The sequence below is a fragment of the Canis aureus genome, chromosome 15 (assembly GCF_053574225.1).
Source record: "Canis aureus isolate CA01 chromosome 15, VMU_Caureus_v.1.0, whole genome shotgun sequence".
NCBI classification, from domain to species: domain Eukaryota; kingdom Metazoa; phylum Chordata; class Mammalia; order Carnivora; family Canidae; genus Canis; species Canis aureus.
Genome location: NC_135625.1, coordinates 59,876,045 through 59,900,863, shown reverse-complemented (window position 1 = coordinate 59,900,863; position 24,819 = coordinate 59,876,045). Strand labels below are relative to the sequence as shown.

Below are 24,819 nucleotides of genomic sequence, written 5' to 3'. Positions count from 1 at the left end.
GAAAGAAGCAGGCTCCATGCAGGAAGCCTGATGTGGGACACTATCCCAGGACTTTGGGACCGAAGGCAGGCACTAAACCTCTGAGCCACCAGGGATCCCCGCTTTTGAGCCTTTAATGAAGGAATGAGATGCATAACCCACATTGGGATGGGGGTGAATAGATCAAGCAGGGCAGGCTCTAGTGCACCAGCCAGGTGCCCCTCCACCTCCCTTTTTTTTTCCACCTCCCTTTTTTAAGAATTGTTACATGACTGGACACCAGGTGGCTCAGCAATTGATCATCTGCCTTCGGCCCAGGATGCAAATCCTGGAGTCCCAGGATCCAGTCCTACATCGGACTCCCTACATGGAGCCTGCTTCCCTCTGCCTGTGTCTCTGCCTCTGTGTCCCATGAATAGGTAAATAATATCTTTAAAAAAATTATTACATGTAAGACTTGGACAATATACCTGTGGTCCAACTATTAAAATTTATGAACTTGGAAAAAAAAATTTATGAACTTGGTGCAGCAGGGGAGGCTGTGCGGCTAAGAAATGGCTGGCAACATGGAAGGATAGTGGGGGGGGTTTGAAGCTGGCTTGGGGTGATTCTGAGGGAGACCAGCACTAGAGGAACCAGCTCTGCATGGGGATCTGTCATGAGTTGGAGTAGGTTAGGGACTGGATATCCCGTGATCTTTTTGGGAGGTTGGAGGGAGCAATGAAGTGGGACCCGGAAGGCCCTTTTTAAAAAACCTATTCCTAAAAAAAGGGATTGCTTTGCAGCTGTGGCAGCTGTGGCGTGGCCTTGATGGAAACCTTGTTCTCTGTTGTCTTTGTCCCTGTCTTTGTGTTGGTTAGGTGCATCACGGTCTGATTGCCAGTGGGGAGGACTGTATTATTATCACTTTATTTACAGAGAGCAGGAGCACTAAGGTAAATTCACTTGCTCAAAGGCACAGAGCCAGGAATGGGAGAGACAGGAGGACCCCGGAGCCTGTGCTAGTCTCTTGGGCTCACAGAGGACACCCTGATGGGAGCAGTAGGGCGAGAGTTGTTTACGGTGTAGCAGGCACGAAGCTCAGTGATGGCTAGGCTTGTCCTATAAGCCTCCTCTTGCCCCGTCAGGGTGGGGAGGACCTACTGTCCTCCCATTTGAGAGCTGAAGAACCGGGCTGAGAACGGGTATGCATCCCCGGTTCGTTCAGCTCCCATCTGGTGGAGCCAGGCAATGGCAAAGCCTGCATTCCACCCCAGGTCCCCCATTCCGGCCCTGCGCTGCAGCAGCCTCTGCGAGCAGGTATCCCTCTGGGTTAGCACGCTCGCTCGCGGTGTGGACTGAGATCCCACTGACATCCCGAGACGTGCCTCCCGGGGGGAGCGGGCCAGGGGGCGGAGCCCGCCCCTCGCCCCGCCCTCACGGGGCGGAGCTTCCGCGTCCGCCAATCAGAGGGCGCTGGGGGCGGGCCGCGGGCGCTGCGGCTGCTGCCGGCTGTTGCGAGCGCCGAGAGCGCTCGGGAGACGCGACGCGGAGCCGCGGGGAGCGAGCGGGCGCCCCAGTCTCCCTCCCTCCCCTCCCCTCGCCGCCTTCTCCCGCAGCCGGACCGGAACTATGTGATCCCGGAAGTTCCGGTGCCATTGCTGTGTGGGATAAACAGTAATGGCGGAGGCTGCAGCTCCCGGAACAACAGCCACAACATCAGGAGCAGGAGCGGCAGCGGCGGCGGCGGCGGCGGCGGCCTCCCCCACCCCTATCCCCACAGTCACCTCCCCGTCCTCGGGGGCGGGGGGCGGGGGAGGCGGCGGCGGCGGCGGCGGCGGCGGCTGGACTAAACAGGTCACCTGCAGGTGAGACGCTGCGCAGCCGGGCGCCGGCGCGGGGAGGGGGCCGGGGCCGGGGCCGCGGAGGAAGGGGCGGGCGGAGGAGGAGGAGGAGGAGCGCGGCGCCGGCCGCCGCGGCCTCCCCCCGCGCTGCGTCAACCCCCGCCGCCGCCGCCGCCGCCGCGGCCCCGAGCGCGCGCCTCCGCTGCGGAACCCCCCCCCCCCCGCCGGCCCGGCGCCGCGCAGAGCGCAAGGTGGGCTGGCTCCTGGCTCCTCCCCCCTGTTCATTGTCGCGGGTCCCGCATCCCTCGCCTGCGGCGCCGCAGCCTCCCCGCAGCCTCCCCGCAGCCTCCCCGCGGAGCCCTGCGCAGCCCTGCGGAGCCCTGCGGAGCCCGGGAGCGCGGCCTGGCTGGCGGCCCCGTGGCACCCGTTGGTAACGTCTGCTTCCCCCCCCCCCGCCAGAGGAGTAGCTTTTGTTACTACTTCTTTGTATGGTCCCGAGCTTTGTCTTAGAACCGAGTACCGGGCTGGGGGGCGCCTGACCTTGATGGTACTCCCTCCTGCGGCGAAAATGTCCCCTCTTGGAAATAACACGCATCCTCCTCCTGAAGGAGCAGGAAACCCAGCAGCTCGTCCCTCTCCCAGGACAGCGGGTTGGGTTGGATTTGGTAGGTCAGGTGCAAGTTTGAAAAAAAATAGTGGGATGGTGGTTATACTTAGGTGTGGATGTGTGTAAAAAAACAAAAACACAAAAAAAAAAACCATGGACCTGTACACACAGGAGTGCATTTTATTGGATGTTCTACTTGGATTTTTTTTTAGAAGTGAGCAATAGCGACTGGCAGCTTTTTCCCCCAAAAAGAAATCCACCGCCAACACCAGTCTTCCCCCCCCACCCCGCCACCCCCCTGTGGGATAATTTCCACGCAATAGGAACAACAATAGTCTTGGTATACAGAAGTCCTGGTGTTGACAGCGATATTGAAGGGCATTCTCTGCCTTTAATAAGCACGTAAGGGGTGAATAATAAGCTTAAGTAAGTTATTTTTCAGTAGCTGGGTGGAGAAGCAAAAAAAGCTGTTTTAGGTAGTCTCCCGTTGTTTGGAGATCAGAAGAATGGAATCAAGTGCGGTATCTTAATGAGTATTTAAAAAATGAAACCAGTTAGATGGCTTCTCTGAAATGGTGCTGTTGATTTATACATGCTAGTTGGGTCTTAAAAAAGTGACCTTCCTATTTCTGAACTTTTAGCCCTTCACACTGCAGTACCTACCAATCTACCTCTGAAAATAGTGTTTCTTGAATATGTGAGTTCCTTTAAGAACTCCATACAAAGACTTTCTTTTTTCCTGAAGCCTACCATCTCCAATCTCCATATAGTATAGCCTTGAATACCCAATCACCAACCTGGCATTACTGTATATATCTCCTTTTTATCTTGCAGCTGTAACTTGAACCCAACTTTATATGGCATTGCACAGAGCTCATTGTCACTTTCACACTTTCCTGTTAGCCACTTTTCCCTGTTATTTCCCCTTTTCTAGTTCCTCATCAGTATATAATCGGAATTCAAAATAGTTTACCAGACTAATAATTTCATTGCTTTTTAGGATTTTTGAGTTTGAGTAAATGCAGTATTCTAGACTGTTCTTGGATTGATGGGAATATTTTGCCAATGAGCCAATAGATTTATTTATTTAAAAATTTGCATAGCTCAGTAACCTAATATTTTTAGAAAGGCATTATGTGAAAGATCCAAGCTTAGATGCACTAATTTTTTGGTATAAACCTATGTAGCTTTTGAGGAAGTTACTTTAAAAAGTACAGGTTAGTATGTCTTTCTGACATTTTTAGTTCTGGGTACCAACATGACCTTATTCTTTATAAAAAATTTAATTTGGATAGTGAGTCAAATATCAAATGATCATTTATTGTAGACCTTGAGCTTTCTGAGAGCAGGGACCCTTAGGTATTTCATTGTCTGTACTTAGTAAAACCTTGAGTTGATGTTGGTAAATCCACACTTAAAATTGCCCATTTTAATATCTGCTTTGAAGATTCCTCTGCTATTTAAAAAAAGAACAAATTTCTAAATTAGCAAAGACCAAGGACTGAATAGAGCAAAGACCTAGGACTTAATAGAGCAAAGACAAAGGACTTAATAGAACATGTGTATCTTTTGAGGACTAATGAATTAGTAGTGCTTATGATGAGACTGCACTAGATGTTCAAGGGAATGAAAAAATCCATTGTATTATAAATATTTTCATTGTGTTTGATAGCTAAATCTCCCTGGAGAATTCAAGATAATGCTTACATCTACTTAACTAATTTGATAAGGCCATTTTCTTTACTTAGGGCATAATCCTCATAGAAGTTAGAAGTTTGGATATTTTTTAGTTGTTGAATCCTTTTCTCATTTACTATTTTATTTCTAAATCCTATCTCATTTTGTTCTGCAGATTAAGAAAAACATAATACATAGGCCTTTCACAAGGAACTGTATTCTGCTGCCCCCACCAGGCCATTTTTCATATATTTTATTGGAGGAATATTATGAAAAATGTTTCTGCAAAATAATACTTAGAACTTGGAAGCTGTATTTTGGATTTAGACTTTTTTTTTGAATTTATTTATTCATTCATGAGACCATATTTATTCATTCATGAGACAGAGACCGAGGCAGAGACCCAGGCAGAGGGAGAAGCAGGCTCCCCGGCAGGAGCCTGATATGGGACTGGATTCTGGGACTCCCTGCCCTGAGTCCAAGGCAGATTCAGCCGCTGAGCCACCCAGGTGTCCCATAGAGGTTTTTGTTGTTGAAGGGGTAACATTAAAAAAGTGACCAGCCTATTAAATAAGAAACTAATTTGCCGTTGGCATTAGGATTTGCCATGACACCTAGGTGTCTTCTACAGTTTTCATTAAACATATAATTAATTTTAGCTAACCTTAGGTATTGTAGGAGATAAAAACCAGAGTGAACCATGGTCTTCAGCCACCAAGAATTTACAGTTTAGTCTGGGAAATGGTACATGCACTCAGGAGAAATTAAATACTTAAGTAATAAATGTCCTAGCTAACTAAGTGGTAAATGCCAAGTTCTGTAATTTCTGTAAGTCCATAGGCAGGTTACTATGCCTAGAGGTACTTTGAGGGTATTGTTTGGTTCTTTTGTAGTCTTCAAAGCTAAGTGGAATTTTGTAATATTTTGGCAAACATGCTTGGGTTTTCAGGAGGTAGAGCAGTATGAAGATTCTGGTGGTTCTATTTGCCTTATTTATTTTAAAGATTTTTATTTATTTATTCACGAGAGACCCAGAGAGGCGCAGAGGCAGACGGGAGAAGCAGGCTTCGTGCAGGGAGCCCGACGTGGGACTCCTTCTGGGTTGAAGGCGGTGCTAAACCGTTGAGCCACCCGGGCTGCCCCCTGTATTTGTCTTTATTACTGGATAATGTCTGCTTGGAGTCCTAAGATTTTTCAGTTGAGCTCTCAGTGAGAGCATGAATAGGAAGGAAGGATCAGAGGGAGAGGGAGAGCAAGCTCCAGGCTTGATCTGATGCCCTCAAGATGATGAAGCAAAGGCAGATGCAAAGGCAGATGCTTAACTTGACTAAGCCAACAGGTGAACTGGAGTCCTACCTAGAATCTAGGAGGAAGGAACCTTAGAAATCATATTGCCCAGAGCCACCTGGGGTGGACCACTGATTTTTTTTTTTTTTTAAGATTTTATTTATTTATTCATAGAGACAGAGAAAGAGGCAGAGACACAGGCAGAGGGAGAAGCAGGCTCCATGCAGAGAGCCTGATGTGGGACTCCATCCAGGATTTCCAGGATCATGCCCTGGGCTGCAGGCGGCGCTAAACCGCTGCGCCACCAGGGCTGCCCTGGACCACTGATTCTTTTTTTTTTTTTTTTTAATTTTTATTTATTTATGATAGTCACAGAGAGAGAGAGAGAGGCAGAGACACAGGCAGAGGAAGAAGCAGGCTCCATGCACCGGGAGCCCGATGTGGGATTCGACCCCGGTTCTCCAGGATCGCGCCCTGGGCCAAAGGCAGGCGCCAAACCGCTGCGCCACCCAGGGATCCCTGGACCACTGATTCTTGATTGAGCTCAGGTCATGATCTCAGTGGAGGTGTGGAGTCCCACGTTCAGCTCAAAGCTCAACGAGGAGTCTGCTTGAGATTTGCTGTCCCGCCCCTTACTTACCTCTAAAATAAATTATTTTGGGCAGCTCAGGTGGCTCAGCAGTTTAGCACCACTTTTGGCCTAGGGTGAGATCCTGGAGACCTGGGATGGGCTTCTTGCATGGACCCTGCTTCTCCCTCTGCCTATGTCTCTGCCTCTCTGTCTCTGTCTCTCTCATGAAGAAATAAATAAAATCTTAAAAAAATTAAAAAAATCTCATGGCCCAGCCTTTTACCAAAGGAAGCTTTATTTAGGCAGTGGCATCAGGATTTGGATGTGGCTTTTTGGTGGTGGCATTTAAAAACAACATAAAAGCACTTGATTTTTGTTTGGGGAAGAAGTTCTAGGAGAGGTTTGTCTTTTTCCACTTTCTGTTTTATAGCCTTCCCCTATCATGTTATCTCAGAGATGGGTTGACCAGGAGGGATTTTACTGTGAGGATTGTACAGAATTCTGAATATACTAATAGTGTTCTTGTCACTGAGAGATAAAAGGCAAGAAAAACAAACGAAAATCCCAGAACATACATACTAAACACCCTTGTAAAATAATGCTTAGTATTTGGCAGTAACTAGGGCTTGTATTCTAGGGTTTCTGTTGATTCGGCAGTATCAGGTGATTTTGTGTCTGCTTGAATTCCTTCAGTGTTAGTACTGGACCTCAAACTTTAATGGCTGCGTAGTTTTTATTCTGAGTCATCAAGTTGAACCAGATATATGATGTATCTTTCTGCAGTATTCACTTTGTCAAGAAGAGTGCCCCAAAAGACCATCCTTTTAGTCTACTAGTAGCGTAGCCTGACTGTGTTGACTGTTCTAGTAGTTGCACTCCCTACTGGCTCATGAAACTTGGGATCAGCCTAAAGTGCCTAGATGCAAATATATCAGTTGGTCAGTACCAGTCACTTGGAAGGCAGTTTAATGTAGTAACTTTGTTTATTTTTTATTTTCTTAGATTTTTAAAATTTATTTATTCATGAGAATACACAGAGAGGAGAGAGTGGCAAAGACACAGACAGAGGGAGAAGCAGGCTCCATGCAGGGAGCCCAATGTGGGACTTGAACCTAGGACCCCCGGGATCACGCCCTGAGCGGAAGGCAGATGCCCAACTGCAGAGCCACACAGGGATCCCGATAAATGAAATCTTAAAAGATAACTCTGCTTAGAAGGCCCTGCAGAGTCTGATCATAACTATTCAGCTCTGTCTCTTTCCCCCTCCCCCCTTTGTCTTTTTTATCATCCCTCTTGGTTATATGCTGTATTGTGCTCTTGACCAGAAAGTGCTAATAGTCCATACATCACGCTCTGAGGAGGGCCAATCAGTGTTCACTTAAATTTTCACTATCCTTTTGGATTCTGAAGAACAGTATTTACCCATCATGCATATCAACAAGTAAGTACTAGAGAAGGTATTGGAGAGGTGCTGAGGAAGTGAATTAAGATGCAGGTATTATGGAGTGGAGATTCTTGAAGCAACTGGTTAAGGTTCTGCAGTTTAAGATCAACTGTCAGGTAGTGATTGGTGGGAGACCTAATCTGACTTTGTGAAGAGCACCATAAACCCAAGTGCAGCCAATAATTGAATGAAGTTTGACAGTGGGATTTAAGCACAAATGTAAAATTACATAACATTTAAAAAAATTACCTAAAATTTTGAGTTGTATTGGAGGTTTAGGTGCTGTCTTCCCAGCTTGGTATTTCTAGGTAGAGATTTTATCAATATATATCTCAGACTTCAAGTTGATCCCAAAGTGAAAGTTCCCACTGGGGAGGACCTGCAACTACTGTATTCAAACATTGACACTGTTTCAAAAGGATGACCTGTTACCAGCTGGATACTTTTATATGTACTTTTTTTTTTATATGTACTTTGAAGCATGGTTTTACTGTAGTGATTACAATGTAATTATTGGCTTGTTATGGGGATGTCTGGGATTTCTTTTATGCAGCCAAGTTAGTTTTTGACCAATTTTGAGAGAGCACAAGCAGGGGGAAGAGCTGAGGAAGAGGGAGAGGGAGAAGCCCACTCCCCATTGAGTGGGTAGCCGGGTTCAGAGCTGGATTCCAGCACTGTGAGATCCAGACTTGAGGCAGTGACGGGCTCTTAAGTGACAGGGCGACCCAGGCGCATCCCCCTACCCCCAATTACTATTGAAAAACAAGTGGTTTGACTCAGAGTTGTCCTGTAGTTGAGCAAATGTTCAGACCTGAGTTAGATTATGAAACCTAGTAACAGATGAAGTTAGGTTAATTGCAATTATACCTTGATTCTCTATAGTATATTACATTTTGTTATGGGGCCAGTGAATTTAAAAAATAAGCCCTGGGGCACCTGGCTGGCTCAGTGGGTAGAGCATGTGACGCTCAGGCTTTTGGGTTCAAACCCCACATTGGGTATACATTAATCTTCAAGAACCCTGGGGGAAGTCTGTGCTGGGAAGATTGAACATGGAGGTTGGAAATCACTTTACATGATCAGACCCGTATTACTTGGATATGTTGTTAACTTAGAGATTGCTTTCTTGCTCTACTCCTTCTTCCCCCATCCTTAGGTTCTTTAATAGGTATGAGGTAAGTTCTCCACCTTAGCATTTCTAGAAAAATTCCCTGAAGCTGCTGCAAGTCCAGGTCCCCTTAGGAACTAAGTCACACTCTGGTATTTGGTGTTTTGGAAACTGCTAGTTTGGTACACATGTAATCCTTTAAGGCACAAGAACAATAGTCTGCTAACCAAAAGGACAAAGTGATTTCCCTTTGCCTCTAAGCTTGAAACTAATTTTGCTTATATTTTAACATGTGGCTTTTTAAAAAATCATGTAAAAAAAGACTTTGTGTATTCATGAGACACCAAGAGGTAGAGACACCAAGGCAGAGTGAGAAGCAGGCTTCCCACACAGGGAGCCTGATGGTGGGACTCCATCCTAGGAATCTTGGATCAAAACCTGAGCCAGAGGCAGATGCTGAACCGCTGAGCCACCCAGGTGCCCCTGATTTTTTTAAGTAGGCTCCATACCCAGCGTGAAGTCCAGTGTGGGTCTTGAACTCAACCCTGAGGTGGACTCCTGAGCCAAGGAAAGAGTTGCTTAGCCAACTAAGTCATTCACGAGTGACATTTGAGGAATTAAAATGGCTTCTCACAGTAGTGAAACCTATAGTAGTCTGACCCATTCTGGTCTACATTAGTTCTTGCTGCTTTATCTATGATTTTTTTTTTTTTTAAACAGCTATTTCATTATGGCTGAAGTGAGTAAAAAACAAGCTACCTCCCTAGGACTGTAAAAAAGGTGCCTGGGTAGTTCAGTCAGTTAAGTGTCTGCCTTCAGCTCAGGTCATGGTTCCAGGGTCCTGGGATGGAGCCCTGCCTCAGACTCCTCTGTGGAGAGCCTGCTTCCCCCTCTCCTCCCTATTTGTGCTCTTTCCCTATCTGTGTCTCTCTCCCAAATAAAATCTTTAAAAACCTTAACCTGCAGAGATAAATTTATGATGACCTCAGAGTTGAAATCTAATTTGGTGCACATATATGTAGGCAGCCTGCCGATGGTACCATAACAGATAAACTGGTCATAATCTCCTTGCTTTGTGTTCATTTTTCACATTTGCATAGAATAAGACCTACGCTATATAGTACTAGGTTAAATTACACTGTACAGTATTTATAAGTATGCTACTGTAGAATACATTGACCATGAATTATTTTAGGAATGGCTTTAGTGTTTTTAAATATAACATTGTGGATCTTTTCCTCACAGGTATTTCATGCACGGGGTTTGTAAAGAAGGAGATAACTGTCGCTATTCGCATGACCTCTCTGACAGTCCTTATGGTGTAGTGTGCAAGTATTTTCAGCGAGGATACTGTATTTACGGAGACCGCTGCAGGTAAGGATTGGTTTGCAGATCGGTTTTTAGAGGGGGAGAGGGAGATAGTGACAGGAAAATACAGAATTCCAAGAACTTTATAAATAATCTAAGATAAACGCTTTGAAAAGTACTCCTTAGCAGTATTATTATGCTGCTAAATCTCTAGCTTGGAAGAAATGTGTGTTTCCTGAGGAGCCCCATCTGTAAGCCTAGGGATAAGGTGTGGAGAACGTATGTTTATATCTGGCTTTATTTATTCATGAGAGCCCCCAAGAGAGGCCGAGGCAGGGGCAGGAGGAGATGGTGGCTCCTCAGGGATCCTGATGGGGGACTCAGTCTCTGAACCCTGGGATCATGGCCTGAGCCAAAGGCAGATGGTCAACCACTGAGCCACCCAGGCATCCCTGGCTTTTCTTTCTTTTTTTATTTTTTAATATTTTATTTATTCATGAGAAACCTAGAGGCAGAGATCCAAGCAGAGGGAAAAGCAGGCTCCATGTGGGGAGCCTGATGTTGGACTTGATTCCAGGACCTCAGGACGTCCTGAGCCAATTCAATGGTAGATGCTCAACCGCTGAGCCACCCAGGTGCTCCAACTGGCATTTCTAAGACCAAGAATGATGTGCATATTTGACCACAAGTCTATTTTTCAGATCTCTATTAATCAGGGAGAGAAAATGGGATCATAGGCATTTGGAATAGTGTATTAGGTTATTAGTTATGAGAACTTCTTATTCCAGGTCTCTACTAAAGCCCTTCAGCTTGTAAGACTAACTACCAGTTTAGATTTAGGGGAAATGTTTCAGGAATGTCTCTAGTAACCATCTCAGAACGTTAAAGAACCAATAGAGATTCATTATCTAAGTAATGTACATTATCTCCTAATTTCTGGGCATGGTTGACCCTGGATAGTTCTAGCTTTGAGATTCCAAGACATTTTGGTTAGAATTTGGGGCTGGGCTGCCACTATCTGACCCCTCCCCATGGACTGGAGAAGGTGGTTCATACACTAAGGTAAGACCTTAGTTCTTACTTCATGGACCTCTCCCCAGGGCTGCTTCAGAGTCCTCATACTTGGTAGTTGTCTTTCCCTGGAGTGATTCAACTGAGCCAGCAAGGACACACAATGCCTTTTTTATTTTTTTAAGTTTTTATTTGTTTATTCATTTGAGACTGAGAGGCAGAGGGAGAAGCAGGCTCCATGCAGGGAGCTGGACCTGGGACTTGATCCCAGGTCTCCAGGTTCACACCCTGGGCTGAAGGCGGTGCTAAACCACTAATCAGCCCAGGCTGCTTCACAATACCTTTTATGACCTAGTACCAGAAGCCCCACATATATGTGCTTCTCCTGTACAATATTAAAAGCAAGTCACTACGTCTAGCCCATGTTCAAGAGGAGAGAGATTGTGCCCCACCTTTCGAAATGAGGACTATCAAAGAATTGATTTAGGGTAAGACATTTGGGGGATGTCAGCCAATTTTAGCATTCTATCAAAGGAATTCTGTCACCTTGTGTTCACATGCTTAGTTCAAAAGACTAAGGAATGATTGGTTGGTGGGATATTAATATTCAGTCATCCATATGCATTTTACTAGGAAATCTAGTAAAGGATAGAGAAAAATGGATTATTTTCATGTGACTGTAAGCTCAGAAATGGAACCACTGATGGCTGAGTTTGTCACTCCTTTTACTCTCTACTAATTTTTATAAAGATTTTATTTATTTATTCATGAGAGAGAGAGATAAAGAGGCAGAGACCTAGGCAGAGGGAGAAGCAGGCTCCATGCAGAGAGCCTGATGTGGGACTCCTAGGACTCCAGGATCTTGCCCTGAGACAAAGGCAGATACTCAACCACTGAGCCACCCAGGCATCCCCACCCTCTGCTAATTTTTGGTAGTATTACTGGAAAGGGGAGAGATAACACAATAACTCCTTCCCCAAACCCAATGTTAATGTTTTCAGTCTCAGTATGTAGGGGGGGGAGGGTTGGAACTAATAATATATTTATATGTATATATATATAGAGAGAGAGAGCGCGGGCGAGTGAGCAGTTCTTTTCTAGTAGGATAATGTCTGTGGGTTTTCTAGGCCAACTTAATTATAGGGGAGCTGGGTTCTTTGCATAGGTAGTCAGTTGAGAATCTTTGTAAACCTGTTCAGGGAGAGGAAATGAATGGTTAAGAGCAGAGATGAGACTCTGGTGTGTCCAGTGGAGGGAAGTGGAGAGTATGCTCTGATAGGAAGAAGGAAAGTATGGCTGGTGAACAGATCAGCCTCTTATTTCTGAAGAGGTTACTCATCTGATTGACCATAAAGGTGGAAAGAAAGAAATAAGGTTAAATTGAAGAAATCCAAGCTAAGACCTAGGCAATACTTGTTAATCAGCTTATTTTTCAGGTAGCTTTGCCAGAACCGAGTGGCATTTCCTGTTCTCCTTGGGAGTAAACATGGAAGCCGCCCGTCTACAGCACAACCCTATATGTAATAAGTGGGCTTCCTTGTGGGAGACCGAGGTTAAAGACCCAGAAGTGAGGAAAGTGTCCTCTTCTGATGAGGCTCTTGATACACAGGCAGATGGCAAGGCGAACAGCTTTTTTCTTTATAGTTTACAGTGAATATGCAACTCCTTTGGAGATCATCCTGGTTTGAACTGGGTTTAGAGCTCTGGTTGAAGTGAAAGGATTTAGGGAAACCTGAAAAGGAAGCTACTGTGGTAATTGAGACAGGCTGTTAACAGGTAATCATTCAAAGCTTGATTCTAGATTAGCCAGAGATTTTACTGGGATCTCTGGGTGGCTTAGGGGTTGAGCATCTGCCTTTAGCTGGGGCATGTGACCCCAGTTGAGTCCTGCATCAAGCTTCCTGCAAAGAGCCTGCTTCTCCTCTGCTTGTGTCTCTGCCTCTCTTTCATGAATAAGTTCTTAAAAAAAAAAAAGAAACCTATTCATGGTTCATCGAAACCTATTTTTCAAAATGAGTCTTTTTCTTTTGCTTTAGTCCTTTACCTTTTTGTACATTTATGTTTCATAGTGCTTACTTGGAAATCTTCACTTCAGAGACCTTTTATTTATTTATTTTTATTTATTATTTTATTTTTATTTATTATAGTCACACGGGGGGGTGGGGCAGAGACCCAGGCAGAGGGAGAAGCAGGCTCCATGCACCGGGAGCCCGACATGGGACTCGATCTCAGGTCTCCAGGATCGCGCCCTGGGCCAAAGGCAGGCGCTATACCGCTGCGCCACGCAGGGATCCCTTCAGAGACCTTTTATATAGATTTCTATTTATTTACTTACTTTTTAAAAAAGATTTTATTTATTCATGAGAGACATGGAAAGAGAGAGGCACAGACAGAGGCAGAGGGAGAAGCAGGCTCCCTGCAAGGAGACTGACGTGGGACTCGATCCTGGGTCTCCAGGATCCCACCCTGGGCTGAAAGCAGCACTAAACCGCTGAGCCACCCGGGCTGCCCTATTTATTTACTTTCTATATAGATTTCTTAAAATTTTTTTTAAATTTTTATTTACGATAGTCACGAGAGAGAGCGAGAGAGAGGCAGAGACATAGGCAGAGGGAGAAGCAGGCTCCATGCACCAGGAGCCCGATGTGGGATTCGATCCCAGGTCTCCAGGATCTCGCCCTGGGCTAAAGGCAGGCGCCAAACCGCTGCGCCACCCAGGGATCCCTATATAGATTTCTTCTGCACTAAAATGAGTAACATTGTATAAATGGGCAGATTTTATTTTATTAAAAAAATTTTTTTTAAATTTTTAAGGTATTTATTTATTTATGATAGTCACAGAGAGAGAGAGAGGCAGAGACACAGGCAGAGGGAGAAGCAGGCTCCATGCACCGGGAGCCCGACGTGGGATTCGATCCCGGGTCTCCAGGATCGCGCCCTGGGCCAAAGGCAGGCGCCAAACCGCTGCGCCATCCAGGGATTCCCTTATTAATTTTTTAAGATTTATTCATGAAAGAGAGGCAGAGACACAAGCGGGGAGAGAAGCAGGCTCTCCCGCAGGAAGCCAAATGCAGGACCCCAGGATCCCGCCCCAAGCCAAAGGCAGACTCAGCTGCTCAGCCGCCCAGGCATCTACGCAGATTATATTTTAAAAGTAAGTTTTCCAGGGGCACCCCGGGTGGCTCTAAGGTTTAGCGCCACCTTTGGCCTAGGGCCTGATCCTGGAGACCAGGATTGAGTCTCCTATCCCGCTTCCTGCATGGAGCCTGCTTCTCTCTGCCTGTGTCTCTACCTCTCTCTCTCTGTGTCTCTCATGAATAAATCACTAAAATCTTTAGAAAACAACATAAAGGCTGTGAAAATAATTAAAATGTTTTTCTGAAATTTCTAAACAGAATTAGTCAAAGTGAGAGTTTGGGGCTAGATGTGTAAGGTTCCCCAGGGCTCTAAAATAAACTTGAGAAAAGTGCTATCCAGTAAAACTTTGTACTATGACAGAAGCCCTGTCTGTCTAATACGGTAATTACTAGCTACATGTGCCTGTTAAACACTTGAAAATGGCAAGGAACTTGGTTTCACATTTTATAGAAGTGTGAATAGCTAGATGTGGCCATTGGCTGCCATCATACAGAGCAGTTTAGAGTCCTGTTAGACCTAGAACACCACTTACTTGACAAATTTATATCGTCTGGTCCTCTCTAAAATGATGAAGGAATACTTAGGATAGTTTGACAATGAAGTGAGGTGGTGCAAGCAAATATGGATTGAATTCTCAGTGGTTTGTACTCTAAACTTGCATGATCCAGGATGGCAGTCTGGGTTTTGTAGCTGATGACGAGGTACTCCAGTTACTTGTAATACAAAGTTAATTTAAGTAGGTTCCCCAATGCTGTAAGAGTAGGAGTATGAAGGTTTGAGTTGATAGAATTCAATGATAAATATCAGCAAATGTTTGCAGTAAGGAGGATGGTCTCTGTTTAGCCATTATCTTTTAGATGTAAACACAGACCCCAGTAAAACAGCTGGCCCATGGTCAGGATGGCCCAGTTAATTGCAAGAACTAGAAGTAAAAACAGCTAAAGTCCATTCGTGAGGCATAATAGTATCTGAATGTCTGCTTTGGGGATTTTGTTGGACAGAATGTTAGTTCTTTATCTTTTTATTCATGTCCTGAGAGAGAGAGGGGAGAAGCTTGGGGGGCTCAATCCTGGAACTCCAGGATCATGCCCTGTGGCGAAGGCAGGCTCCAAACCACTGAACCACCCAGGGATCCCTGGAAAGTTGATTCTTTTTTTTTTTTTTTTTTGAAAGTTGGTTCTTGAAGGGAATAGCGTTTTATAAAAGTAGGTCAAGAGAATGGATATAGGGGAAGAATATATACTGTATGTTTTGTGAATGTTGTGTCTTCCATTTACTATTGTAGATATTCTACTATAGGTGATAAAATGTTTTTCTGGTGTTGAATTTATGGTCAGCTTTGCTTTTATTCAATTTTGGATACACAAATTCTGTATCAGTTGCCATGCAACTATGAGACTGCAGAGTAGAGTGGAATTTAAGGGGTGGTAGATGGTCTGTTGCAGGGGTGGACAAACAGACTCCCAGACCAAACATGACTGAAGGCTCTGAGGTTTCCTGACCACCTTCCCTGGTCTATGACTTTGGTACTCAGTGTAGTCCTTGGGCCAGCAGGATTATCCTGTGGTGGCTTGGTACACATGCAGAATCATGGGCTGTGTCCCAGTCGTAGAAATTACAGAGCTACCTTTAAACAATTGCCCAGGTGATTCATAGGTGTAATTGTTTGAAAAGCACCCAAGGACAGGATCAGGGGATAAATAAATACCCTTTGGGTCTGCTGGCTCTACAGTGACTGCTGACTTTTTATGTATATATTTTAGATATGAACATAGCAAGCCATTGAAACAGGAAGAAGTGACTGCTGCAGATCTAACTGCAAAATCATCTCTTGCTGCTTCCTCAAGTCTCTCATCGGGAGTTGGACCAGTTGTTGAAATGAATATGGGTGAAGCAGAGTCCAGAAATTCAAACTTTGCTACTGTCGGTGCAGGTTCAGAAGACTGGGTGAATGCCATTGAGTTTGTTCCCGGGCAGCCCTACTGTGGCCGTAGTGAGTATTCTGAAGACTTAAAAAACATTTAGGGCCGTAGGCCATAGTCCAACTGGTAGCCGGTTTTCACATCTGTCCTGCTTTCACTCTGCATAGCCTGATCTTAATACTCTAAATTGGATTACCTAATGGGTTACCTAAGAGTTACCGATGGAGTTAAAGAAACTTTTTGAATCCCAATAGTAATTTTAGAATGTTTTGAAAACCCCGAAGCCTCTTTAAGCAGTGCAATTGCACAGAAATACATGAAAAAAAATTTTAGATAAGCCTAATCCTGGAAAGAAAAAGATGATTTCTTTCAAGACTAAAGGGATTAGTTCAGTAGACTGTTTTGGAGTTTTAATTGAAGTTCTCCTTTTTTCTTGTTGAGTTAGGTTCTCCGTTATCTTATGGTTCACATATCTGCCTTACCCATTTTGGACCTTTACTACCCTCTTAAACATTTTCAGCTGCCCCTTCCTGCACTGAAGCACCCCCACAGGGCTCTGTGACCAAGGAAGAATCTGAGAAAGAACAGACAGCAGTGGAAACCAAGAAGCAGCTTTGCCCCTATGCTGCAGTGGGAGAGTGCCGGTATGGGGAGAACTGTGTATATCTCCACGGAGACTCGTGTGACATGTGTGGGCTGCAGGTCCTCCATCCAATGGATGCCGCCCAGAGATCACAACATATAAAAGTAAGTCTTCAGGGAGGTATTATGTTAATTGTGCGAGACCATGTTTTTCCCTCTTGGAGCATTGTCTGTTCATTTCAGAAAAATACTTGGTAGATTGATTGGTTTTCTTTCCTGGGCTTCTTGTATGCTTTATCAAGAAATCATACTTTCAAAACCTCAGACCATGGGCTTTTTTCTTTTTTAAATAACAGGTGTTTAAATATATTAAGACTGCAACCATGCCACGATTTTGTGATTTTAGGACCTTTACATCATTCCCGGAAGAAACCTTATGCCCCTTAGCTGGATTACTCTATTTTGCCCTTTCAACTTCTGGCAACACCTCACCTACATTCCCTCCTGGATTTACCTGTTCTGGAGATTGGGTATGAATGGAATCCTATGGTCACTGGCTCAAACATTAGCGTAATGTTTTTTAAAGATTTTATTTATTTATTCATGAGAGACACAGAGACCAAGGCAGAGAGAGAAGCAGGGTCCATGCAGGGACCCTGAAGTGGGACTCTATCCCGGGACTCCAGGATCATACCCTGGGCCAAAGGCAGGCACTCAACCACTGAGCCACAGGTCATCCTAGGATAATGTTTTCAAGGTTTATTTACGTTGCAGTGTGTATCATCAGTGCTTTATTCCTTTTTCTGGGTGAATAATAATTCACTGTAGAGGTATATACCACATTTTGTTTTTTCCACCCATCAGTTGATGGACATTTGGATTGTTTTACCCACTGGCTATTGTGAATAGTGCCATGAGCATTCATGTGTAAGTCTTTTCGGTATGTTTTAATTTATCTTGTAGTGTTGGTCATCTGGTAACTCTGACTAACATTTTGAGCAACTGCCATACTTTACAAGGACTACCATTTTACATTCCAAGTCCCAATGGATGAGGATTTCAGACTTAAAATGATGGATTATTTATTTATTATATATATATATATATAAAATATAAATGAGACCCCTGCAGAGGGAGAAGCAGGCTCCCTGTGGGGAGCCTGACATGGGAGTCCCTGGTCTCCAGGATTACACCCCCGGCTGAAGGCTGAAGTCACCTGGGCTGCCCTTAAAATGATTTTTTAAAAAGATTTTATTTGAAAGAGAGTGAACAGAGGGAGGATCACAGGAAGAGGAAGAAGCACTGAGCAGGATTTCCAATGCAGGGCTCCATCCCAGGATCATGACCTGAGTGGAAGGCAGGTACCAGCTGAGACACTCAGGTGCTCGCAGATAATAGTTTAAGATTTTGTATATGAGAGAGAGAGAAAGTAGGCAGACACAGAGGGAAAAACCGGATCCTCAGAAGGAGCCAAATTCTGGACTCCTCCCAGGATACGGGATCATGCCCTGAGCCAAAGGCAGACTAGACTCTCAACTGGTAGCCACTCAGGTGTCCCAAGATGGACATTTTTCAGTCCTCCCTTCACAATTTATTGGTTGTGTGAATTTAAGCAAGTTAAATCCTTGCAAGTCTTCAGGTATTACGCTGGGTATTGGGAATAGTAGCATCCATTTATCTTTTTAAGTGTCTTTCTGAGGATTTAAAGTGTTGATGTTATGTGGAATTCAGGGATGTTTTTGGTTTTTCCATTCCCTACAATTAGTATGTTGTGTTGCTATAATGTGTCAGTTACAGCTCAATTAAAAAGTATATGGCGGGCAGCCCGGGTGGCTCAGCATTTGGTGCCGCCTTTGGCCCAGGGTGTGATCATGGAGACCCGGGATCGAGTCCCACGTCGGGCTCCCTGCAGGGAGCCTGCTTCTACCTCTGCCTGTGTCTCTGCCCTTCTCTGTGTTTCTCATGAATAAATAAAATCTTAAAAAAAATCCTTAAAAAAAAGTATATGGCATCCACAATTTGTACATGAATGAATGTTCAGTGGGCCTGCAGTAGCATCCTTTAGGTAGATTCATGCCTAGCAGGGACCCACAACTCCCAGATATCAAGAGCTGCACGCTTCACTGAGCCAGTCAGATAACATTTTTTTTGTTGAGAGGAAGGGATAAGGGGAGAGAAAATCATACGCAGAATTGAGCCAGACATGGAGCTTAATCCTTTAACCCTGAGAGCTTGAACCTAACCTGAATTCAAGAGTTGGCTGCTCCACTAATTGAGCCACCCAGATGCCCTCCTTTTTAAAATTTAAGTAATCTATACATTCAGCATGGGACTCCTGACTCCCAACCCTTAGATCAAGAGTTGATCTCTGTTTCAACTGATCTGGCCAGGTGGCTACATAATTCTTTACCTCCAAAGTGGAAACAACCAAAATATCCATCACCTGATGAATGGATAAATTGTGGTCTGTCCATGTGATGGAATATTACTTAGCAATCAAAAGAATACTGATACCCTTTACATTAGACAACTGTGGAAACGTGGTAAGTGAACAAAACCAGTCCCAAAAGGCACATTAATACGAAATGTCCTGAATAAGCGACAGACCGAGTTTAGTAGTTGCCTAGGACTGGGGTGGCTTCCCGGGAAATAAATGATTGACTGCTGTGGGTTTATCTTGGTAGTGAACACATTCTAGTAATTGTGGTGTGAAGGTTGCACGACTCTGGATCTATCAAAACCATTTAGTTGTAGTCTTTAAATGAAATTGTGTGAAGTATATCTCAAAGCTGTTTTTTATGTGAAAATTAGGTTCCTGGCACATAATTGTCACCTAATGTTGGTTTCCTTCATCCTTAATTGATAGGTGTAAAATGAGACCTTAATCTCTTTTAAAAATAAGACCTTAATCTTAATTACTTTTCCATCTGGAAACCAGAAGATCAAACAGTATGAAAAACTGTCTTAACATGGAGAGTAAAAATAATTGAGAGATTTTTAAAAAAAATCTAACCCCATCTCCTCCCCCCACCCCCCCAGTTTCTAGAGTTCCTACAGTTTGACTCTCGTGATGTAAAGACCCAGAGTGTCTGTCCACCTGTATTCACTTTATGATGAAAAGAGCTGCTTTTCATGTCACATTGGGAACTTTTCAGTTGACTATTGATTCTTTGAACACAAGTCATTAACTGTCAAATTGAAGTCTTTCTTTATTCGTGACTTGATAACCCTTAATCTCTCCACTTTTTCTAGTCTTGCATTGAGGCCCATGAGAAGGACATGGAGCTCTCATTTGCTGTCCAACGCAGTAAGGACATGGTGTGTGGGATCTGCATGGAGGTGGTCTATGAGAAAGCCAACCCCAGTGAGCGTCGCTTTGGGATTCTCTCCAACTGCAACCACACTTACTGTCTCAAGTGTATTCGCAAGTGGAGGAGTGCTAAGCAATTTGAGAGCAAGATCATAAAGTGAGACTCCTCCCCAATCTTCGTTTGTGCTTTCTATTTTGGGGAAGAATTTAGTATCTTGTGCCAACTTTCAACCAGATGGACCGCATTTAAATGCATGCATTTTCTCTTGAAACTGGGGTACTTTAATTGGGATTTCTTTGTATTTCAGCTAGCTTCTAGGTTAGTTGGTATATCTACTTTTATTTGAATGAGGAAACCCTATGTATCAGTTAGTAGAATCTTCGTGTTTTTTCTGAGGAGATTGTATTTAATGGATTAGCCAGTTTAGGCTCAGTGAACAAACTTACCTAGCTCTGAATGTATGTTTCCTTGACATTTTACATTTCCACTTTCCTATTCCATCCATTAAGCTAGCCAATAATCCACCATCCTTTAAAGATTGTTCTCATAACTGAACAAAAACTACATAATCTAAACAGAGTAAAGTTACAAGAAATAAATTTATTTAAACGAAAGAAAAAGGAGTCCGTGTGAAATGTCTTCTTTTGTTTTTGTTTTTTTTTTGTTTTTTGTTTTTGTTTTGTTATTTTTTCTTGTTGTTGTTGTTTTTACTGAAGTTAATTTTTTGAGTGAACTGGCTAGCCATTGATTTGAATTTATAAAGGAGTTTGTTCGGCTCAAAAGAAATGGTCAGTTGTGTGACAGTGTGTGGAGCACTTTCAGGAAATGCCTATTTGGCTTTCAGTTAAAGTCTTTTAAGTATGGAGTTGACACACCAGGGTGTGTCCTTGAAGAAGAGTGGGCCTGTAAAGGGGGATATGCATTGCAGCCTGTTCATTGTTTCCCAGGTCCTGCCCCGAATGCCGGATCACATCTAACTTTGTCATTCCAAGTGAGTACTGGGTGGAGGAGAAAGAAGAGAAGCAGAAACTCATTCAGAAATACAAGGAGGCAATGAGGTATGAGCACTGCAGCCTTTTCTCAAGCTAAGATCCCAACATAGCTTGGGTTCACTTTGAAAAGAACAGTGCTGCATTATATACTCCTACCTCCTTCCTACCCTTTCTGTGAACTTCCAGTACGGTTTATTTTTGTCCCCCCTGATAACACTGAACCCATATGTACCTTGCTATAATGCAGTCCTTGGGGTGCATGCCGAGGGACTGTGTTATAACGAAGTCTGTACTGCTAGCTAATGCCCCATGAGCAGGGTCCTATCTCTTTGAGTCCATGTTCTAGTTGTCCTATGTGCTTGTGTGTGGGCTTCCTAGAAAATCTCTCTCTGCTGGATCTGCAGTCTGGAGCTGTTAAGCAGCACACCCTTGAACAGAGTCTGTTTCTGTAGTGAGTGTTTCATGCAGTAGCACGCAACGTTTAAGAACACACCTTGGGGAGGGCTGGAAACAGACATGGTGGTTCTATCCCTACATGTTTTAAAGAAATACCGGATGATAGTCAAATACAGACCTGAAATCCACCGTGAATAAGGGTTGCGATATTTTCCTTTCCAGCAACAAGGCGTGCAGGTATTTTGATGAAGGACGTGGGAGCTGCCCATTTGGAGGGAACTGTTTTTACAAGCATGCGTACCCTGATGGCCGTAGAGAGGAGCCACAGAGACAGAAAGTGGGAACATCAAGCAGATACCGGGTAACTCTCGCTGTTTTTTTAAAGGAGGGGAAATGCCACGTGATGAGTGAAGGCCTTCACAGATTTGGGGTAGGGGAAGGAGCTTAACACTCAGGTCTGGGAGTGAGACTGGCGGATGAAAGGAGGACGGCAACCTCAGGAAACTGGGAGGGATAGGAGAGGAACAGCTAGAGCGCTTACAGCTCTAGCCTAAACGTTTTCCTCAAGTAACCAGACAGAGGGGAGGAGTTGATAAAGTCGAAACCCTAAATACGAAGTCTTGGTTCTTCATGCCCTCTGGTGTGCTGGACGTTTTGCCTTAGAAACTACAGAATACAAGATCCTACTGGACAGTGCCATCCCTATCATGGCCTTGTTTTTTACAGGCCCAACGAAGGAACCACTTCTGGGAGCTCATTGAGGAAAGAGAGAACAGCAACCCCTTTGACAACGAAGAAGAGGAGGTTGTCACCTTTGAGCTGGGCGAGATGTTGCTTATGCTTTTGGCTGCAGGTGGGGACGACGACCTGACAGACTCTGAAGACGAGTGGGACTTGTTTCATGATGAGCTGGAAGATTTTTATGACTTGGATCTATAGCAGCTTTGCGTGGCGTGTGAACTGGTCTGCTGAGCTTCAGACAGTAGCTGTCCCCTGTGCTGGTGTGGCAGTGCCCGTGTCTCTCCTAGGCAGGCCTATCAACTCCAGGTGCTGTCGTGATTATTTTTACCCAGGGCCTGTCTTCTCAATCCCTCACCTTCCCCCAAGGAGTGTGTCGTTTTTCTCTGTTTAAAAAAAAGTTACAAAAATAAACCTTAAAGCTAGTTGTTTTTGTAACATGAATTTAACTGTCAGACAGTTAGCATAGTTTTGTTGCGTCATCTGTTTTCAACCAGATTCACACAGTTAGTTCTAGGGTAGTTTATGGACTCTCCACACTCAACTTTGAGGACCCCAGGTTCAAAAATAAATAACAGCAGTGGCCCTACGTTGGGGTCCAAGAATAGAGGTGACCAGTGACGGATCAGAACTGTGGCAAGTAGCATGCTACAGACTCACAAGGTGGATACTCGAGGTTTCTGTTGAAATCTGCACATCTGTGTTTTTATCTCTTCCTTCCCCCGTAACCCCCACCTGTGCACTTGTTCTGTGGTTTTGGTCTCTTGTTTAATTGCACAGAAGTAATACTACTGGGTAACCAGAACCAGGTGCGAATGTGTTGAGTTTTACTGTGTTTAGCACGATAGGAAAATTGGTGAAAGAACACATAAAAATAAGACACAGTGGCATAAATGAAATGCTGAGCTGGAAGTGGACTTCTAAGGGCTGATAGACTTGGCGTGTATGAGTGTGAATGTGTGATAAGCTTCTTGTCCCTGCATAGATGCTGTGTTCTTAGCCTTAGTGGAAAAACTCGAGTTAGTGGTTTCAGCCTAGTGTGGCTAATAGATTGTAAAGGACAAAACAGTATATTGGTAGCTGTAAATAGAGCAGTGCTAGCTCTGTCTATATATAGAGAGAAATGGGCTTAGCCACAGAGGTTTAAAACTGTCTGGTTGTCCCATATATTAACAAAAAGCAGGGCTTGGATACACAGTTGTATTTAATGTTTAATGGTCTCCCAGCCTTTCCAGCCCAGGCACTTTTGGACAAATGTTTGTCCTTGTTTGAGGTTTTGTTGTCCGGTTTTTGTGTTTGTTTTTGTGGGTATTTGCCTCATTCCATCCCTGAGCTTCGCAGGTAGACAGATGTGATTCCTAACTTAAGTTTAAGGTGTTTCTTGTAGTGGAGTCATTGGTTGGCAGGAGTTAAGTCATGCTTTTCCAGTAAAGGGGGGGGGGGCGGGGGTGGTTATCCACGAGATGAGCTAAAGTTAAGTTAGAAGAATTTCTTGATTGGAAATTCTTGATTGGAAATTTTAGCTTTGAGTTTTGTCTCTCTAGTCCTAAAATAAACTTGGAAGATGCTCCTCATTTGTCCATCTTCTGCTTTGATCCTTGGATCCCACCCATTCTTCCACTTTAAGAAAAAACGAGTAATTGTTGCAGAGGTCTCTGTATTTTGCAGCTGCCCTTTTGTAAGAAGCACTTTTCCCAAATAAAAGAATAAAAAAACCATATTGGCTTTCTGTTTTGTGTAATGAGCTGTTGTGAAATGTGCAGATGTCAAGGGATAACCTTTGTTTCTTTTAATTGCTCTGATCAGTACATCAGTTTTGTAGATATGGTTTGATTGAGAAAAGTGGTAGCTTTTCTAAGATACCTGGCCTGCTGAGAAATGTTGGAGCAATAAAAAGGGAAATCTTAACAGCTGGGATCATCCAACTATTTTGTATTTTAGGATTTGTAAGACTTTTTTTTAGGCCGCCTTTAGTGGCCAAAGGCACTGCTGGTTTTCTGCTGACATGTCCCTGTAGTTGAACTTGATTCCTGCTTGCAAGTAACAGGTAGGTTATAACATAGGAATACTATTTTCATTAATATCTGTTCTGTGGTGACATTTTTGCGTTGCATATTTGTAAAAATACTACATCGTAGTTTAAATATCTGTATTTGGGAATTAGGCTGATGAGAAGGTTTCCATTTCTAGGAATTGTAGGTCTTGTGACTTAACTATAGTCCTAGCAGTAGCCTGAGGTTCAGGAGTAGTCTGTTCCCTAAGTTCAAGTATCTGCTGCTTCCTTCCAGGTTTGTCTTGCTGTTACTGATCAGGCCATTCTGGGAAGTAGAAGTATTCTGCACTGAGCGGTGAAGAGACTTAAAAGCCTCTGCCTTTTGGTGTCTGGACTTACGAAGCAGCTCCTCAGTAATTGCCCTGTTCATATCTCAGTGGTTGGTGGGGAGAATGGTGTAGGCAGGTGGTGGCAATCACTTACTTCGGGAAGTTGGGTTTATGTGGGAGCAGTTCTATGAACACCCAGAATTCTATTTTTAAGAAAAGCTTGTGGTGGTGGGGAAAGTGAAGCAAATACTACCCAAGATTTGGGAGAGGGAGGAGGTAGAGGATATGGATCAAGGTCACCTTTTGGTTACCGCATAACGGCCTGTCTCCAGTTGAAAACCATCTGTTTAAAGAACTTAACCATCATTTTAGAAGGAAAACTAAGGCTTCTGATGTTAAAAATAATTGTTAGCTGTATTATTACGGCACCTTTATTCAAGATTATCAAATAAAAGCTGCATTGTAAGATTAGGTAAGCTGTATCCATGAACCAACAAACTATTGTATAAAATTGTATTTGGTATGCAGATACTAGGAAAAACATTACATTCTGCGCTTTTTCGAGAAAGATTCTATTATTCATGAGAGACATAGGCAGAGGCA

The 24,819-nt window shown here is 43.9% G+C and overlaps 1 protein-coding gene across 1 annotated transcript; it reads left to right on the top strand.

Moving 5' to 3' along the window:
- Positions 1 to 1,485: 1,485 nt before the first annotated feature.
- Positions 1,486 to 23,612, top strand: MKRN1 (makorin ring finger protein 1). Its single transcript, XM_077850150.1, has 8 exons — positions 1,486 to 1,826; positions 9,742 to 9,870; positions 15,717 to 15,946; positions 16,396 to 16,622; positions 19,710 to 19,924; positions 20,716 to 20,826; positions 21,379 to 21,517; positions 21,883 to 23,612. Exons 1-8 carry the CDS (start codon positions 1,639 to 1,641, stop codon positions 22,093 to 22,095), a joined length of 1,452 nt encoding a protein of 483 aa, XP_077706276.1. The 5' UTR covers positions 1,486 to 1,638; the 3' UTR covers positions 22,096 to 23,612.
- Positions 23,613 to 24,819: the final 1,207 nt, after the last annotated feature.

Excerpts from the sequence above, each read along its gene's own strand:
- MKRN1 (XM_077850150.1), top strand. The coding sequence starts at position 1,639 with ATGGCGGAGGCTGCAGCTCCCGGAACAACAGCCACAACATCAGGAGCA. Across the intron at positions 15,947-16,395 it reads GCAGCCCTACTGTGGCCGTA|CTGCCCCTTCCTGCACTGAA; the intron begins GTGAGTATTCTG and ends AAACATTTTCAG. Across the intron at positions 19,925-20,715 it reads TTTGAGAGCAAGATCATAAA|GTCCTGCCCCGAATGCCGGA; the intron begins GTGAGACTCCTC and ends ATTGTTTCCCAG.